Source organism: Perca fluviatilis, chromosome 9, assembly GCF_010015445.1.
Source record: "Perca fluviatilis chromosome 9, GENO_Pfluv_1.0, whole genome shotgun sequence".
Lineage (NCBI taxonomy): Eukaryota > Metazoa > Chordata > Actinopteri > Perciformes > Percidae > Perca > Perca fluviatilis.
In genome coordinates, this window is record NC_053120.1 from 28017781 (window position 1) to 28037620 (window position 19840).

At 40.5% G+C, this 19840-nt stretch overlaps 3 protein-coding genes across 11 annotated transcripts in view; 2 read left to right on the forward strand and 1 right to left on the reverse strand.

The window, feature by feature from the left end:
- Nucleotides 1-355: 355 nt before the first annotated feature.
- Nucleotides 356-3939, reverse strand: polr2eb (RNA polymerase II, I and III subunit E, b). Its single transcript, XM_039810564.1, has 8 exons — nucleotides 3756-3939; nucleotides 3077-3251; nucleotides 2591-2706; nucleotides 2335-2415; nucleotides 2153-2211; nucleotides 1864-1942; nucleotides 1004-1076; nucleotides 356-510 (listed from the first exon to the last, which is right to left on the reverse strand). Exons 1-7 carry the CDS (start codon nucleotides 3810-3812, stop codon nucleotides 1011-1013), a joined length of 633 nt encoding a protein of 210 aa, XP_039666498.1. The 5' UTR covers nucleotides 3813-3939; the 3' UTR covers nucleotides 356-510; nucleotides 1004-1010.
- Nucleotides 3940-4164: 225 nt separating this feature from the next.
- Nucleotides 4165-9458, forward strand: gpx4a (glutathione peroxidase 4a). 3 transcript variants are annotated; one of them, XM_039810604.1, is made up of 7 exons: nucleotides 4165-4322; nucleotides 6383-6477; nucleotides 6582-6726; nucleotides 8015-8166; nucleotides 8337-8361; nucleotides 8612-8671; nucleotides 9120-9458. In XM_039810604.1, exons 1-7 carry the CDS (start codon nucleotides 4257-4259, stop codon nucleotides 9150-9152), a joined length of 576 nt encoding a protein of 191 aa, XP_039666538.1. In that variant the 5' UTR covers nucleotides 4165-4256; the 3' UTR covers nucleotides 9153-9458. The 3 variants fall into 3 exon arrangements, with proteins under 3 accessions (XP_039666538.1, XP_039666537.1, XP_039666539.1); XM_039810603.1 differs by having other exon boundaries at nucleotides 4167-4349; XM_039810605.1 differs by lacking the exon at nucleotides 4165-4322 and adding an exon at nucleotides 5932-6187.
- Nucleotides 9459-10183: 725 nt separating this feature from the next.
- pip5k1ca (phosphatidylinositol-4-phosphate 5-kinase, type I, gamma a) overlaps nucleotides 10184-19840 on the forward strand; it is a 56424-nt gene continuing 46767 nt past the window's right edge. For 2 of the 7 annotated variants that reach the window (XR_005640192.1, XM_039810601.1), the window contains exon 1: nucleotides 10192-10667. Coding sequence is in view for 6 of the 7 variants with exons in the window: in XM_039810601.1 (XP_039666535.1) it covers nucleotides 10535-10667 (133 nt within the window). In the remaining variant the exon portion in view is untranslated. Of the gene's footprint in view, nucleotides 10668-19840 lie in introns of all 7 variants that reach the window. The other 5 variants (XM_039810596.1, XM_039810597.1, XM_039810598.1 and 2 more) reach the window with 5 other exon arrangements.

The window sequence follows — 19840 nt, forward strand, 5'->3', positions numbered from 1 at the left end:
TTTAAAAGGGCAAAGTAAAGACAAATAGGGAACAGTTAAAGGTGAGCAGGAACAAAATACCCAAATGAGGTAGGTAGGTACTACCACTGAACATTCTCAGTGGCCAATGTATACACTTCCCAGGTGGTGGGGAGGGCATTAGCGGAACTATTATTACTGTACCATACCAGGCACAACCAGGCCAGTTCAGTCTACAGCAGCTACAGCATGGCTTTCAAAAGGAAAAAGAAGGTAGGCATCTAAAACTGTCACAGCATGATGTAGATAGGATTATGACTGTCCCCTGCTTGAAGTTATTTATTTTTTTTTAAATGTACACAAAAGGTGACCTGTGAATGAAATCTCGAATACAATATTTGATTCCATTTTGAATAGTTTATTTTAAAAAATAAGTAATTACAAAAGAAACTACAATTTAAACACGTCGAAAGCAGAAGGATGAGCGACGAAAGATTAACATTGTCATTATTTCCTTCACTGGTCCTCCTGAATGTTGATCCTGAAGAATATCTGGAAAATAAGATGCAAAGCAGGTTAATTAAAAGCAGCTACACTTTGGCTGATTAGATCTGAGTGGCCATGTATAAACGCTGTCTGTTAAACATCTGACTTTCCTATAAATTTTGTTGAAACTGTTTGGATGGGACAACTTCTACCTTATCAGTCTTGTGACTGGTGGCATCATGTAAATCCCAGGACAGCCTCAACCAAAGTAAAACAAACGTGGGATCTTTATGATTATGCTATACAAAAAAAATAAAGCAATTGTACAACACTTAAAAATTGTGTTGCCGCTTAACTCAGTTGGTAGAGCGGGCGCACATGTGCAGAGGTCGACCTGTGACTGTTTTCCTGCATATCATCCCCTTTCCTATCCAATAAAGGCAGAAACGCCTAAGAATATAAAAATAAATAATTGTATCGGAGTCTAATATCATAAGCTGAATTTGTGCGACTGTCTTGACCTTTCAATACAAACTGCAAATGTATCCGTAACCCTTACCTGTCTGTCACTGCACCAGTCTGTATGTGATGTACCTCCCAGCTGTTTCACTAGGTCTGATGATCTTTACTACCTGGAGAAATTGTAGAAAAATAGAAGACTGAACACGTTTCTTGTATTTGCATATGGGTAGAGGTTCATGTAAATTACAGCTACGGAACAACATTACATGCAAATAACTTTCAGGTGTGTTAAAACAAGTCCAGTTTATTACGTCTCTCTTTTTTTTTTTAGTTTTGGCCACCATTCCCATTAGTTGTAATAACATTCTAATTACGTAAAACCGTTATGTCTTGTAACAAGTAATGGGTCTAAATCTGTTTGAGTGATAACACTCTTTTACTGAAAAGCAATTTATTAGAGATATAGTCTATATCCTCGACGTTCCACTTCCAGGACTGCTCGGGTGCCGCAGGAAATTCCGCCGGATGCATCTTTTCCCTGTTGTCAGTTACCTTCCGCTTTCTTTGTGTTGGAATTTTAAACTCTGGTGGATTTATGAGAACTCAGATCTCTGCATGGTAAATTGAGACAGGTAGCTATCTGTCCAATCTGAGTTTTCTCTCGCACAACTAAAACAACTTTTGAACGTACACGTTCCACCAAAACAAGTTCCTTCCCAAGGCTACTTTGCAGAGGCTCCGTGCGGAGCTTAGCGCCGCCCAAGACAATTGGGATTGGTTTAAAGAAATGCCAATAAACCAGAGCACGTTTTTCTCCCATCCCGGAATGCTGTGTGGACTAGCCAGACACTCCTCCGCGGCGTGTGGAAGATGGTCTGGCAAAGCGAGACTATTTGAGGAACCCCAAGATCAAATACACAGCACCATGTAATAAAAAGTGTCTCCTAGATGTGTTACCTGTCCTCTTTTCAAGCCAAAGTAGCGAGCCACAGGGTCCCCAGCCTGGATCCTAGGCAACTGACTTTCCTTTAATTTACTGAGGTAAAAATGTTAAGGGAGGATTACAAATGCATATTTTAGAGTTGAGTCTCATAAAGACACTAAATACAGCTTGATGGTGGTCTTTAGGTAAATCAACTGATAGGTCATACTTTATTACAAATAGTAAGTATTCTGAAGATGCCCAGGTGCATTTTCTGCAGGCAAATCATTGTGACATGCATTATTGCAGTGTGTGTAAGGATACTATCTTGCCAGAAGTTCAGTCAGTTCCTCTTTTGTCATCACAATGTGCTCTGGAACAAGCTGAAACACAAAAAAAAAGAATCCAAAACAAAAATGTAATTCTACATCTGAGGCATAGTCTGAAAGGTAATTTATAGTTTCAATGGCATTTTAATACAATGGACGTATCAGTCTGTTGTTTACCTCGTGCTCTGTGATGTTAATAAGCAGCTCCTGTTGTAGAAACTGTTCCAATATATATTTGGGTGCCATGTCAACTAGAGACTGTTAAGGAGACATTTTGTTAAATATGTTATCCAGGAGAGCAAGATCCAAAACGGAAAGAAAGTGAAACAGCAAGATAGTCACAGCATAATTACAAGACATGATCAGAAATCACATGTTTAATCCATTTTATATACATTTTTGTGTTTGCTTGGTTACAATGTAGAATATTTACCTGTTTGGCGGACGGTGTCATGCCCATTTGAACAACAATGATCGCTCGTGTGATGTTCTCCTCCTGCATCCTCTGACAGTACATCTTAATCGTCTTGATTCCCACCTTGGGCTCCTCTGAAAAGTGAAGACTTAATAATACCACGCAGCTGCATAGCCATAAATACAATGCGCAACACAGTTTAACTCACTACTTAATATTATATACTGGCCTCATTTTTAGTTCCAGTACAATTTGTGTGTGTGTGTGTGTGTGTGTGTGTGTGTGTGTGTGTGTATGTATGTATGTATGTATGTATGTATGTGTGTATGTATGTATGTGTATGTGTATATATGTATGTATGTATGTATGTATGTGTATATATATATATATATATATATATGTATGTATGTGTATATATATATATATATATATATATATATATATATATATAATAAATGACTGCTAGCCACCTAGTATTCTATCTAATAATAGGTTTTAACCTACCAGGAAAGAAAACAAACATCTGGTCGGTTGGGTCATCGTTGTGTGCCACCAGCACAGTGAGGTCTGTGCGCCTGGGGCGACCCTCGCTGGGCTTGTCTCCAAACTGACTCTTAAACTCATCCAGTGTCTGATCCAACTCGTCCTGTGTCACCAGGTAGCCTCTGTCATGACACAGCTGAGGGTGTGAAGGTGAGACCATCAAGTCAGTGAGTGCCCAGGACAAACCATCACACAGTATTCAAAAAGCAAACTAGAACAGACTACGGCCGTCGGGCAGCTCTTCGCTCTTAAGACCGTTTAGGTGCTGACATCTAACAGCAATTATAAGGCAAAGTAGGTTTCTGCCTTGATGCCATGTCTTTATTTAGTGCTTACGTCTCTCAGTCCTGGTAAATGGTAACGTAATGTTTCGCAGACAGAATCTAGTGCTTCCTGAAAAAAATGAACTAACGCAGTTATCCTGCAAAGCTAGTTACTCGGGGCCAGCTGCTGTTAAATTACACTGACAAAATCATCAGGTACAAACAAATAGCGTATCAATACAAAGCCGATAAACTACCCTACACTTACGATCGAAAACCTCATGTATCCAACATTACAGAGCGGAACCTCTGGTTTAGCTAGCTAAGCTACATGCTAAGTTAGAAAGCTAAAAAAAAAACATTCAAAACAAACGCACCTGCATGATGGTTTTACGAATCTTCCATAGCCTGTATGTTTCCTCTTCGTCATCCATATCGTTCCACTTGCTCTAGATTCAATCTAAAGTTTATTTTTGTTAATTTATCACTTTCTCACTTGCGGGTACACACAGCGACCAAACGCCAAACCAGGGGTGTGCGACGCACGTTTTGTTGACGCAAGCTGATGACGTGACGTGTGGGTGGATTTTGACAAAATACTGACTTGCATCTTTGCTTTCATTATTGTCTGTATAATAAAAATAACAATAATAATAATAATTATTATAATTATAACCATTAGGTTATGCTATAATAACAGTGGTGATAATAATAATAATATATTTTAAAATAATGGTTGTATTCAGACGGTGTTGTTGTTTCCTGTTTCCGGTGCCCACCCACCGCTGTTTCACAACAAACCGCAGGGCGGAGTCGTGCGGGATTAGCAGCTACAGTGCAGCTATATTTGAATACATGTGGCCTCTCCTATATAAAAAATGAGGCCGTTATTTGCTATTTTGACGTTTGGGGCTGTGGCGAGCAGTGGAGTACTACTAACGATGGTACTGTACTTGATTTTATCCTCAACGGTAACGTAACGTAAAGTACTTGGTATGTGTGTGGTGTGCGTGCTCCTGTGATTTCTAATTTCCGTAAACAGTGATGTCAGGCTATTATCGACAACTGTAACAATCACTGGTTTCCCTTCGCCAATTCTACATCAACAATGAGTGATTTTTTGGTAAAGATACTGTCTGTATATGTAAATACTCGTGACTTTGCATAACATATCCGAAAACAAACTCTTTCTCATGCAGTTCATCAACCGCCTGGTGGTGCACTAACGTTACACAGGCAGCGCACTTTAGTATACTGCGTATCAGCTAATTGAGGGTGTTGCAGTGTGAAAAAGTTACATATGAGTGTGGTTTGTACCACTGGATGTTTCTGGATCAGCCCCCTCCATCTGTCTGCTGGTATCAGCTGATAGGCTTATCAGTCTTAGAAATACAGCAACATACATACATTGAGAGGGTTTAAAACACAAGGTCGTTGTCCGTTACAACTGAAATTGTATTATATAAGCAAAAAAATATATAATTTTAGCTTAACAGAATCTTTTAGGCAACTAAATCTCACAAACTATCATAATGAAATATAAAAGAAACTAGGAACTATGTGTAAAGTGAAAGTTGTACGTAAATACATTACTTGAGTAGAAATGTACTTAGGTAGCCTACTTTCCACCTTTTGTAAACCAGTTTACCAAAAATACAGGTATTGAATATGAAGGGGACTCCTGCTAGAAGTAGTTTTGTCTTCATTCTCCCTCTCAAAACATATTTCATTCGTCATTTCCATGACAATATTTATTTGTTTACTTAATTTTGTATATATATATATATATATATATATATATATATATATATATATATATATTTTCTTTTTTTGGGGGGGGGGGCATTTTCAGCCTTTATTTTGATAGGACAGCAGAAGACATGAAAGGGGAGAGAGAGGGGGGAATGACATGCAGTAAAGGGCCGCAGGTCGGAGCCGAACCCTGGCCGCTGCGTCGAGGAGCAAACCCCCACACATGGGCGCCCGCTCCACCAACCGAGCCATCCGAGCGCCCTTAATTGTATATTTTGATTGATTTGATTTTCATACAGTAAAGTATCTGTAAAGATTTTAATGGAGTGATGTGTATATATTGTAACCATTTGTCAAAGCCATGAAGCAGGATTCCCACGTAACCAGAAAATTGTGAAATAATCAGATCTGTGTGTTGCCCATATTGTGCAATGCTTTGCCTGGTGCTTCTACTGCTGTAATACCATATTGTGCTGGCATGCTAGATGTTCTGGAGAAGTACATGGTACAGAGCTGTTACATAAATTAGTATTTTGTAATTGCTTGAAACACCAACTCTGTTGTTTTCCCAGATTGTGATTATTTGGTAGAATGAACAAGTGTTTTGGGGATTTTAATGATGGGGTAATATTTAGGAGGTTATGTGTGCTCATTCACTGATGTAACTTTTTGTTTTTCATTGCAATATTAAGCACATTACATAATGAGTTTATGTTTCTTCAGACTGTTGGCCTTTGCCCTGGTCACATGAGTCTCAACCCCACATGGCCTACTTTTTAGCTTTCATAACTTTCTTGATAAGGTTGTGGACTGTGGACTGCACTACATGTGCTTTTCTGATGTGGATTTTTCTGATGTGATCAGCCGCTCCCTGTACATGAGGGCAGCGGGTCGTGTGTTCTCTCCCAGTAGTGGGATTGTGGTCTGACAGTGTAGCTGAAGTCGCTCAGGGGGTCTACAGATTTGAACGCTTTCTGCCTTTAGAGGATCTTATTGAAGGGCAGTCATGCACCTGATAGGGTCCACTGTCCTCTTCTGTGTCCTGCTGCAGGCTATGGTAAGAACAAATGAGAGGAGAACTTATGTTGCAGTACTGGAGCTTGCTTTTGGACAATGTCAGATTTTGTGGAATGATTGGATGTGTTCTTTATTTTATTTTCATTTATTTTATTTTAAAACCATATATAGATTGTTATCTTATGTGCATTTTAAAAGTAAGCTTCCATCACTCAATTTTTTTCTCCCCTTACAGTCTGCTCCGACAGAGGACTGGCAGACGGCCACGTCTATTTATAACTTCTCAGCAACAGATATTGATGGCAATTTGGTTTCCTTGGAAAAATACAGGTACATTTCTAAGACATATTCTCTCCCTAAATGTGCTACAGGATCCTAATACATAAGCCTACCATCACCAAAAATGATGTATGTGTGCCTCTTTGTATTTTCAGGGGGAATGTTGTCATCATCACCAATGTTGCCTCTAAATGAGGCAAAACCCCAGTAAACTACTCTCAGTTTGCGGCAATGCACGCTACGTACGCTGAGAGAGGTTTAAGCATCCTTGCCTTCCCTTCTAACCAGTTTGGGAACCAGGTACGTTACTTATAAGTGTTGTTTTTGGAATTAGTATTTAATTGAATTTTTATGTAAACATTGTCACATTTTGGTCAACAAATCAAATGAATCCTATATCAGATTTATATACTAGTATGTACCATAATTTAATCTAATTTACAAGCAACAAATTAATTCTTAGACACAGAAAGAGTGTGTGCATGTGTGTTTTGTTAAAGCACAATGTTAGAACAAGTCCAAACTTGTGACCTGAAAATGTCATATGACTGGGAATGTGAAACAACAAGATCAAATTACAAAACAGTCTAGATGAGACCTTACAGTGTATTCTTTACTGATAAAGATGGAAGAGTTTATTCATAAAACATTGTATAACCATGATATTTGCCAAGGATGTATCTAAGGGAAATCAACATAATCAGGGTTTTTCCTGGCTCAGAAAGGGCCTTTGGGGGTGGGGGGGACTATGCACGACAGTAAGCGTGATTGGTCCGCATACAGAAAGGCAATGAGTCTGTGTTACCTTATTTGACAAAAATCTATGCATTTTGCTGTTATTTCTGACAATTTGATAAACAAAAATGTATGTAATGTAAATAAAACCAACATTAACAAAACTGGTTAAAAAAATATGAATATTTAAATACTGCCGGTGCAATCAGTGGGAGGGTTCAATACAGACTGACTTTGGAGATACAACTGAGTTTAGCTCTCATATTCAAGTTTATGTTCTGCTTGTTCAATGGTTATTTGGTAAATTGCTCCTAAACACATTCGGAGAGGATTGAAATTGCTATTTCTTTTTTTTAATTCTTATCATTTTGGTGCTGGTGATTTTCCTTGGGGGCTGGCTAAAACCTCAAAAATTCCTCTATGCAGGGAAAACCCTGATATTGTTGTAAATTAAGCCAACTTTTGCTTTATCGGCATTGGTTTTGGGGTGGCAGTAGCTCAGTCAGTAGGAAGTTGGGTTGGGAACCGGAGGGTTCAAGTCCCCATACGGACCAAATGTACGGTGGTGGACTGGTAGCTGGAGAGGTGCTAGTTCGAACCCCCAACTGCTCTGGGCACCTCTGATGGGCAGCCCCCCTCACTCTGACATCTCTCCATTAGTGCATGTAGAGGTACTGAGCATGTGTGTGTAATTCAGGCCTGTGTGTAAGAGTGAAAACATTGTAATTTCCCCTTGCGGGATTAATAAAGTATACATTATTATTATTATTAGTAGTAGTAGTAGTAGTAGTAGGGCTTAAATAGTGCTGACCAGTTATATTAATTATTTCTCTCAACTTGTTTTACTTTGAAGGAGCCCGGCAACGAAACTCAGATCAAGGATTTTGCCCATTCCTACAACGCTCAGTTTGACATGTTCGGTAAGATTGATGTGAACGGGGACACCGCTCATCCTTTGTGGAAGTGGCTGAAACACCAGCCTAACGGGAAAGGCTTCATGGGAAAGTAAGTGGTGATATTACAGGCATATTGATACTATAATGACATCATCCACAAACTGGTAAATATGTTTTTGATTAAAATGGAGCCAGACCCCCTAAATCAATTATTGACCATCATCATTTACTCAGTGATTATTTTCTAACATATGATTGTTGTTTTTTTCATTCCTGCAGTAGTATCAAGTGGAATTTCACCAAGGTAAATATTTCATATCAGTTATTTATTATGTATTTCATCTATTACTGTATTCTTGTACATCAATGCTCATAGATATATCAGTGCTAAGCACATGCCCCTTTTCTATAGTGTGTTTACAAATAGCGTACAGAATACCTGTACATGTACCATACAAGTTTTTAATTCTTAAAGTAAAACCGAAAATAATTCTTTGTTCATGAATTTCATTTTCACTGTATTTGAGTATTCTATGTTTCCTCTTTCTCTTTAGTTTTTGATCAACAGAGAAGGTCAGGTAGTGAAGAGATATGGACCCATGGATGATCCCAGTGTATGTACAAACGTCTTCCTTTGCCACCGATACTATAGTGTGTGTATAGCTTGACTGTAGCACACTTTCTATTTATCTCATGTGGCTTTTTTTCTTCAGAGGCCTGGTGACACTGACTTTTTCTGTTATTGTACACATCTTTTTATTTACTGTCCAGATATAACATTGTGTACAGAAAAAAAAAAGTTCTGCTGTTGTGAATATGAATAAGGTAAAGCAAATGAGATGAATACGTTGAATGAATATTCAAAAAGGAAAGAGTGAGAGAGGACACTAAGCTGACATTATTTCTAGTCCACAATTCGCACAAAAACAGTGCAAGATTTGTATGTTACTATAGCTGTAACTCCACATACTATGTGTGTATTGTGATGTCTGTCCAGGTGTTAATATACTTTCATTCACACAATGGATGTCAACTTGTACTCTTTCTACGCTTTCTTTCCAGGTGGTGGAGAAGGATCTTCCCCGATACTTGTAAATACCTAATGGATGATCGATGCCTCACTGATCCTCTGCCCTTTTAGCTCCTTTCTCTGCCTCTCCAAGCACCAGTGAATATAGTTTGGGTCCACCCCAGACCAGTGACGGTTTGTTCATAAACCCGCATGGCGGACAGAGCAGACCTGATGAATATGGCGTGCAAACCACCTGGGAGGATGACCAAGCTTGCATTTATTTGGTTCTCTGGAGAGAAGTGATCCTGAAATACATTATTAATGGTGTTAGTAGATTAATGTGTGGCATTGTTTTCATAATAAAATGCACTAAGATTTTGCTCTAATGGTATTCTAGTCTGTAATCTTTGTCCGTCAGGAAAACATTGGCATTTTCCAAGTTATATTATATTGTATTTTATTGATGTTCTTTGTAGAAGAGATGTGTTTAGTCCTGAGCTATTGTTGCGCACAATGATCTTTCATTCTGTATAATGAGAATGGTAAAAAAAAAAAGACAGAAAATCTATTTTTCTGTCATACTGAAAAATGAAAGCTAGTGTGTCCGAAAACTGCTCATGAGTGAGCGCAAGAGCTTAAAATGAAACTGATTTGTTTTTCTGGGTAGAAAAATGTATCATGTCTTATCTTTTGGATATTGGATTCATAGTACAGACACAGTTGACAGACAAAGTTATGATACATATACAGTTTGCTTTGAGGAGGTAAACACATCTAGCACTTGAATAAAGGGAAACACCTGCTGTTATGAGCCAAAAACCTAATACATTTAGTCAAGGCTATGTATGCAATATAAGATGTTAAAAAGTTACATTAAAAAACTACGATTAAGATGCAGAAGTCAAAAGGCCAGAGCCAGCATGAGACTTGAGCCATTTTTTCATTAAGACCCAATTGACCAGTTAACCATCTCTCTAGCTGACAACTAGCCTACTTGTTTCTGTATACGTTTTTGGAGCACAAATAGAGTAAAAGATATGACTAAGAGGTGTTTGACTCACCAGACGGATTGAGATTGAGAGCCCGTGTTAAATGTAACGCAACCACTCAGACTCCACCAGTTCAAGCTGACCTCTGCATGTGATAAAGAGCCTCCGGGAGGACACGCTGAGCTCCTGGCTGCAGATCCCTCGGCCTCCTGCAGAGGGAGACACACTGTCCAGCACAAAAACCAGGCAGCAGCAGCAAGTGCGGTGCAACCGACCTGAGAGGAGCGGACGCTGTTCCGCCGTCGTGAGGAAACACCGCACAGATGAAGGGACCCTCGCGGATAACTATCACATATTCCTCCGTTTGATTATTGCTACACATCAAAAAACGCATTGTCCTTCCTCTCACCGGGATCGCGCCGTCGCTCTGAATCTTTCGTACGGAGGGCTTTCCTGTTTTTCCTCCGGGAGGCTGAATGGAAGCAGCAGCCGAGGGAGCGGTCGGGCTGTCCGAGGCCAGGGACGGGAGCCCTCTGTCCGGGGCCACAGCATCCGATGATGGGGACACCGTCGTTGGTGTTAGCTACGGGATGGACGCCACAGACATGGGTACTTTATCGCCTTTTTATATAAACCGTATCCACCTTTAATGTTTATTTCATAACCCTGACATCCATTTCCATCTGATGCTAATGTTAACGTTACTGTGACCAGAAAGTCCCGACTCATCTTTGCTAGCACGGAATTGGTAAGCTAACGTTCGGCTAGGAGCTAACTTAGCTGAATGGGTGAGGGAAGCAGCAGGTAAAGTTAGATATTAACGTTATATAATGTGAATAATGTGTGGAACGTTAGTGCGTTTATGTTGGTAACAACACAACAAACCATGGCTAGGAAATGACTCGAATTTGGAAAGGGTAACATGATATGTATAACGTTATAGTATAGTTGAGTTTATAATTACTGGCTTGTCTTAACATATAGAAAGAGCAAGGGGTGTAGCTCGGATTTATGACCATCTTCTCCCCAGGAACAAAATCTCTTTTAGCCCCCTCCTCCCCTGCCTTTTCCAGCTTTAGGCACCTAGAATTATCTCCACCTGTCACATACAAGCTGTAGAAAAACATGAATATCCCCCATTATATATTATGTATTATTTAACCATTAAAGCCTCAATTTAGGTTTACCATTTGCCACCATCTTGGTATTTACTAGAGCCAGAAAATCCACATTTCTGCAAGGCGGAGGGGCTGATGAACAGACCGCAGCCACCATGGCTAACTGAGACATGCTGAGACACTTAGCAGTTGGACCAGACATTACAGTATTTAAATGTATCTTTTGAGTGTTAGTTTTTAATTGACACCAAGACACAATACCTTTTTCTCGGCAGCAATTTCTATGTTACAGTAGGAACAGGTGTTACTAATAACATTAAAGGTCCCATGATATGGTGCTCTTTGGATGCTTTTATATAGACCTTAGTGGTCCCCTAATACTGTATCTGAAGTCTCTTTCATGAAATTCAGCCTTTGTGCAGAATTACAGCCACTAGAGCCAGTCGCACAATGAGCTTTCCTTAGTATGTGCCATTTCTGTGTCTGTAGCTACTGAGGAGGAGGAGGGGGGGGGGCAAGGTGGAGAGTGTGGGTGTGGCCTTGACCAACTGCCACTTTGCTCGTTTGAAAGCCATGATGTCTCTCTCTCTCTCATGGGTGGGCCAAATTCTCTGGGCGGGCAAAGCAGAGAAAGGGGAGGTAACCTTCCAGATCGGCCCATCTGAGCTTTTTCATTTTCTCAAAGGTAGAGCAAGATACCCAGGGCTCGGTTTACACCTTTCGCCATTTCTAGCCACTGGGGGACCATAGGCAGGCTGGGGGAACTCATATTAATGTAAAATAAACTCATAAAGTGACATTTTCATGCCATGGGACCTTTAACAATGGTTCCGCTCTATTTAAGTGTCCCAGTAAGTCATGACAGTATGATAGTGAGCCATCATGCACAATACCAGGACGCTGAAACTGTAGCAACCATTATCAGTTTGATTATTATGTACCTTTCCTACTGTGTAAAAAATGTCCTTTGTCTAAAAGGCCTATTAGCAGTTGAGGCCATGACGTAAAAAATATGTAAATCATGTAATACTTTCAAATATCCGTATCAGCCTTAATTCTTTTTTTAATTTTTTGTATTGATTTTATAATTCAAGAGACAATTAGAGACTTTTCTCAGCACAGTGTAGTCAGAGTTGTTTAATCCCAGTTTCTCTCAGTCGAGTGTACTTAGCTGCTTTGTCACTACTTTGTCGTGGCTGCTGTCGTAAGGTTGCACGCTGCATCTGTGTGTATCAGTGATGAGAGATGAGGGAGGTATGCTTAGATATACAGTAAGTACCCTTCTGTCAGCTGTTGCTCAGCTTGTGGACTTCAATTAAGATTTTTAAGTTTATAAAAATCTGTTGTAAATACCAGGAGGATGGATATGCTTCCCAAGTGCTGTATTTATTTTGTGTGCTATAGTTAATCTAGAGAACAAGTTTGATTCTGTTAAGATTTCCTTGTGAGAAAAGTGAGATAAAATGGCTTTATGAATAAACAGGAGTAAATGACGCACTTTTCTTACAGAGAGAGAGAAGGTCACATTTTGATAATGTCTCAAATTGAGGTAATCAGTTCTCATTTTGGAAATCAACATACATTTAATTTTACATGCATTTAAAACAACACTGTTTTGGGACTTGTCAAAGCAAGTTGCAGTTGTTCATTAGCCAAGCTAATGGGTGAGCATTATGATAAACGGCTGCATCATCAACATGAAAATGGGTGCTACTATTTAAATTACACAATATTTTGATATAGCCAAGTGATGACTTTAAAGTATACTAATGGATGTGGATATGTCCGTAAATGACTGCCTGAAGCTAAATGTTGGGCTCTTGATTCCAACAGCAGTCGCTCATGCTGCATTCACTGGTCATGTTCAACTGTACTTCACAGTTTGGGGATTTTCATTGTCCCTGGTGAGAAAAGTGCTGACCTTGACATGAATGAATTGCTCCTGAATCAAATGGCTGTCTGGTGAGGGTTACCAGCCAAACTTAGCTGTATCAAAGGGGTGAAAATGGATGTCTTTGGAAGCCTTTCACTGCTGATGCTTTTTTCTAGCACGCTAGCTGGCACGTGTCGCATACACCCAGGGTGATTTCACAAGTGTGTTTCTACCCTGTCAGTGCACAGCCACCTTCTTTACATTCAATAGAAAACACAGACCTTACTGGAGAGAGAGCGTGAGCTTGCACATGCAGATGAACAGCGCTAAAAGGCTGCATTATTGAAACACCCACATAGCATTAGAATAAGAGTGGTGCCTGCTTGGGGCTTCAGTAATTGGGCCTATTCTGGTACAAAGAAATTAGGATAAATGTTCACTTCAGCAGTAGTTAGGGCTGGGTACCGGTACTCGATACCTTTTTAAGGTGTCAACCGAAATAACCCAGTATCAAACAAACGATATACTTTTTGTATGGTTTTGCTTGATTTATTGCGATGTGTGATTGAATCACTACCGTTGCAGCTACAACCCACCCATACAGTCTGTGGTGTGGTGAGGTGAGGTCGAGCCTGGTGTATTTGATGGAGTTGGCAGTGTCAAGATGCATTGTATTGTATGATTGTATTTTGATTGACTTGACAGCAAAATAAAATGTTTATAAAAGCAACAGAGGACAATTCTTCCTAGTATGATGCAAACTGTAGTGTGATTGCACTTCCTAGTATGATGCAAACTGTATTGTGATTGCACTTCCTAGTATGAAGCAAACTGTAGTGTGATTGCACTGGATAGAGTAGAGGTCTGAAAGACACTGCTGACTGTTTAAGCTTCTTGTTTTTAACTTACCAACATCTGTAACCCTGTTGCCCCATTGAACCTCAGCTTTATTCATCTCTAAATCAGCCAATGCTGTTTGTTGAGTTGGTTTTCAATATTACTGTGGCAAGGCATCTTTCAATTATGCCCATCATCAATGTGGTCCTGGCCTGATACAGTATGCTATTAGGGCAGCATTAAGGATCCATTAAAAAAAAAGCCAGTCTAGTCGATACCTTGCATCAGGTCGTCCAATGAAACAAACAAGGAGTTATTCTGCTTCCCAAGCTACTTGCTATTACACTATAAAATATACAGAAAATCCAAACATTTTCTGACCAAAGCAGTCTGTGAAACATGTGAGAGCTTAAATACAGATAAATACAAAATACAAGAATTCTGATGTGTGCAGTTTAAAATGTATCACTGCAGAGCTGAAGACTGGGTGGGTTGTAGGCTAGTCGAGCAGAATCTCAGCTCCAAGTGAGTGATATTATCAGACACTACAATGCTCTATCATAGATTCTATCACCGTTTGAGTTCATTAGCACAGTAACGGTGACCCTAGATTGAACTTGTCAATCTTATTTTTTTGTATTGCTAATGTAAAGAATATATTGCGAGCGTCTCCTCCGTTAAACACAAAGCTTTTGTGGGTTAAGCCAGTTCGTCTGATAAGCCCTGCAGCAGGGAGGGGTAGGTGTGCATCCCACTGTGACTCCCATCCCCATGCAACATCTGTCGGCGAAGGGTCTTAAAAGGATAGTCCATTAAAGGCTATTCAGCTAATATGCGTTAAACCCAGGGATTGTGTTTATTTCTATGGCAGTGAAATAACAATCTGGCATTGGCACTGGTTAATTGGGATGCATGGAAATGTCAGCTGAAGAGGTCTGACTGGATTCTCACTGGCTCCTGGAGATGGCACTGCAGATGTTCACGTAACACTTGGTTACTGTCAGACCTTGCTTGTGTGTAATTGCAGGCTGCGCTGTTCGGCTCATCTGCTCTGCGTGAATACAAAGCGGTGTGTGGGTGTCACAGCTGACTGTTGAATATCTGACTGAGCATTTAGTCTTCAGGCAGTCGTAGTTTGTCTCTATAGTCTCCTGTCAGCACGAGAGCATTAATCTCACTTATCTTCTTCCCACACTCATACTCAACTCTTTTCACCTTCAACTCTCCTCTCCTCTCCTCTCCTCTCTCCCTCCTCTCCTCTCCTCTCCTCTCCTCTCCTTCCTGAGTGATTTCCTTGGCTGAGCCACTCATATGTCACTACCCAGTCCTCCTCCTCTGTGTTTTTCTCTGTTCTCCGCTTTAGGCAAGGCCTGTCAGAATTGCTGACGGAGGCAAAAGTGTTGTTGTTGCCGTCTGTGGAATTTACCATCTATTTGCTTCCTGCAATGTCTCTCTCTTTCTCCCTCTGTGGCTGTGTGTGCCAGTATCAGTTTGTATCCCGCTGGCCAGTGCACAGGGTTTGCTTAGGATTTTGAACCTCCGCCAGGTTATTTGACGTCATATTATGTTGCGTAGATGATGACGCAGTTCAGTTACGTCTTACATGCTGCTGATTTTGCCTGCAAGTGGGGGGATGTGTGCTACAGTAGCTATCAGACGGCACAGAGTTTGCAGGGCTACCGCTCTCAGTCCTCGTGCTTGGCCAGGGTTTTTAATTTTCTGAGTGATAGCAAGGGGTGGGAATCTCTTGGCACCTCACGATTCGATTCCGATTCAGAGGCCAACGATTCGATTCTAAACTGATAATCGATGCATCTCGATGCAACAATTTATTTTATGTACATTTCCATGCGTGATTTAAAAAAATATACATATAAATCTGAGTTTGCTACTCAGAGTTTGCTAATCCCTTCCTAGACAAAGCAGCTAGACAAAGCATAGATTTAGCCTTTAACATGCTTGTGAAATTCACCTTCTCTCCCAGTAATCTTCCATGTCAGAGGCCCAGTCATGTTTAAAGGTGGAGAATTGGCTTCTTAGAACATGAACCATGAGGTGGTCAGATGTAAAGTGATAAAGTAGATGAACAGCCTATAGGCCTATGTGTTTTGCCTAATTATTTTATGTATGTCTTTTAAAATTTAATTTATTTTTCCTTTTGGCCATTTTTGTGTGTGTGTTTTTTTTTTTTTCTGCACTCTTGCCTAAACTCTAAGTTGTTGTCCATTATCCCATCCTCTTTCAGTCACTCTGTTTTCTGATTTGTAGACAGTAGACAGTAACTTTAAAAAAAAAGAAAAAAGAAAACGTATCAGAATCGAGCATCAAATCGTTCTAGAGAGAATCGCGATGCATCTAAGAATCGATTATTTTTCCCACCCCTAGTGATAGCTGCTGGGAAGATGAGTGTGTGTGTGTGTGTGTGTGTGGGTATACAGGAAATAGATACACAGATAGGGAGGAGAGACATAAAGAATTCTAGGCTGTATTTTCTTCTGTTGTGGTGACTCTGCAGCTGTAAAAGGTTATATGTGCCACTGAATGAGGCTCTGGCTCAGTTTTACACTTACATGACTGCAGTGTCACACTGGTTTGGCTCCCCTCAGAGGGGACCTGCTGTTTTCAATTAAGATAGTTACTGTGCCCACTGTGCAGGCTATTATTATTTCATAGTCACCAGGAGCATAAAGCTCTCAAAGTCATCTTAAACACCCACATAGCATTAGAATATGAGTGGTGCCTGCTTGGGGCTTCAGTAATTGGGCCTATTCTGGTACAAAGAAATTAGGATAAATGTTCACTGCAGCAGTAGTTACGGCTGGGTACCGGTACTCGATACCTTTTTAAGGTGTCAACCGAAATAACCCAGTATCAAACAAACGATACCTGCTGCATTTGATCCTTTTTGTACCCAGATCTAGAAAAAAATGACTTTTTGTATGGTTTTGCTTGATTTATTGCGATGTGTGATTGAATCACTACCGTTGCAGCTACAACCCACCCATACAGTCTGTGGTGTGGTGAGGTGAGGTCGAGCCTGGTGTATTTGATGGAGTTGGCAGTGTCAAGATGCCACCAAAAAGTATGGCTACACTACACGCCTGTGGCGTCTCATACAAATAAATGTGTAAAATACGGAAGCATGCAGTACTCTATTGGTATCGGTGTCCCTTTAAGGGTATTAGTCCTGGTATTGTAATTCTTTAAAGGATACCCAGCCCTAGCAGTTGTGAACCTGGGTGATTGCAGAGCTAGCTTTGGTACCGTGGAGCTGCTGTGACAGTAGTGGTACCGACTACCGACACATTATCAGTCAGGGGAGCCTCACATTAAGAGAGACCTGGGTTCAAAGCTAATATAGCCAGCTGGAGCCTGTCTGTGTTTGCATGTTTACCCTGTGTCTATGTTGGTTTCCTTCATGCTTCCTTCCACGGTCCAAAAACATGCATGTTAGGTGAAGTGGAAACTCTTAATTGCCTGTAGTCACTGTGTTTGTCTATGTGTGTCAGGCCTGTGATAGACTGGTGACCTGTACAGCATGTACCCTGCTTCTCGCCAAGTGGATGCTGAGTTAAGCCCCACATAAGCTTTTTAGAAAATTGATTAAAATGATTAACCAACGGGGCGACCTCTAGCTCACCCAGTAAGAGCATGCGCCCCATGTGGGCTGAGTTCTTTGCAGCGGCCCGAGTCCGACCTGCGGCCCTTTGCTGCGTGTCATCCCCCATCTCTCTCCCACCTTTCCTGTCTATCCACTGTCAGTACAAAATAAAGGGAAAAGCCCCCAAATAATAATCATTAAAAATAAAAATAAAATAATTTTAATAATTTTATTTTTTAATCAGTGTGGGACTAGTTGACAAAAGCTTTCTGTGTCAAATGTATTGCCCTATGGAAGATTTATTAGCTTTTTCCACCTTTTCTTTCCACCTAGTTTCTGACTTATTCTGTACCTACTGTAGTGACGTGCATTTTATTTATTAAATAGGCATACTGACGTGGAGCATAATATTTTTAGGGGGGGGGGGGGGGGGGGGGAAAAAGAAAAAAAAAGAGGTATATTTTTTTTTTTTTTAATTTTGAAGGGGGGGGGGGAAAAAAAAAAGGGGGAAAAAGAAGGGGCACAGCCATATTAAGGGAAGGTTGTAGTGCGTAGTATAGTTTGACCTGCTCACACTGTTATCGGATACAGACCTTCCCATAAAACAGAATAATTATTCATGTAATGTGTAATCATTTCAGGAAAAGTAATTTTCCTAGTCAGAATTTCATTGCAGTCATAGTAAATAATTGGAAATTAACACTACTATTCATACTACTGACTGATATCTATTTCAGTATACATTTTCGATTATCTTTTCTGAGCTTGCTGATCTCAATGCTGTTTAATCCATTTAATTGTGTTTTTAAGATGTTGCAATTATATATTAGTTCTGACTACATAATTGCTTTCTTATAGGCAATTAATTACATGCATATTGTAAACACAAACTGAAAGAAAGGTGCAGTGCAAATCTTTGGTAATTCTGGCTCTTGTGGCATTAGTGATGCGCCTAAATTGAAAAATGTTCTGCTCCAAAATCCCATCAGTTTGTGGTTATTGCTTTCCTTGCACAATATGGAAACATACTTTCTTCACTCCCCAGGCTATCTCCACAGACAGCTATATGTTTCCTTCATTTGTTGACATTCTGGGGCCAGCTTGGAGAAGAAGCTTCATTTTCCAGCTTCATTTTCTTCTAAAGTTTTGAGCTAAATCAGCAGCTGCATCCTGTGGTATTTGCTGCATTGTACTTTACAAAAAAGCCAAGGCTGCTGCCTGCCTATCAGTTTTTCTGTGTGATTTCTCTTTAAAACCACAGGCAGTGGAGCCTCAAACTGTGCATAAGAGATAGAGGCAGCTGTAGCTAGGATGGTAAATGATAGATAGTACACCTTGCTGAATAACCAACAGTTACTCAGCAACTACACAACAGCCAGATCATTTGCATCTGTGTTCATTCAGATGGCTGCCTGCAGAGGTGGCCTATGTGGCCTAGCATGTCTAAATGTAGCGTGTCTAAGAAGCATGCTGGGATAAATGCAATGCCACAACACATTTGGATGATGATGGACTGTTATCCCCATTTAAAGACTGAGGTACATGGTCAACTTGAAGCAATTAAAGTCAACGTTTCTGCTATTGTTGGTGAATGTATGTAGTGATTGTCAGGGTCAGTACTCTACAGTCCGAAGTCAGGCTGATCAACACACTGTTTATTTGTATGACTCCCTACCAGTATCTCCTCTCCTCTCCTCTCGTCTCCTCTCCTCTCCTCTCCTCTCCTCTCCGTAAAAGGACCTTTTTCTCTCTGCTTTGACTGGACTTTTCAGGCTCAGCGTGGCTTACTAAGCTCGGTGGTTCTGATCTGAGAGCTCAGTAATGAAAAACATACTGAAGTTGCATAAGAGTTTGAGCACTGTGTGTTTGTGTGTGATTTTTGCTGGAAGGACTGAGCTGTTTTTACCTTTGCCCAGAGAACAGGGTTGCTGCTACCCTTCAGGAGCAGCAAGACCTCCCTGAGGGAGTACACACACACACACACACACACACACACACACACACACACACACACACACACACACACACACACACACACACACACACACACACACACTCTTGGCATACCAATCCAGTGGTATTAAGCCAGGTGAAAATGTTTACTGCCATTGTGACTATTACTACAACTCTGGACTGTGGATTTGTACTGAGTCAGACTACATGTTGACTCACACTGTGGGCAGGCATCACATTCCCACAAACACACAAGTAGATGTCTACATAGCTGACAGTCAGGAATCACTGTTATATTGACTTCTGGATGTGTTTGTGTTTGTGTGTGTGTGTGTGTGTGTGTGTGTGTGTGTGTGTGTGTGTGTGTGTGTGTGTGTGTGTGTGTGTGTGTGTGTGTGTG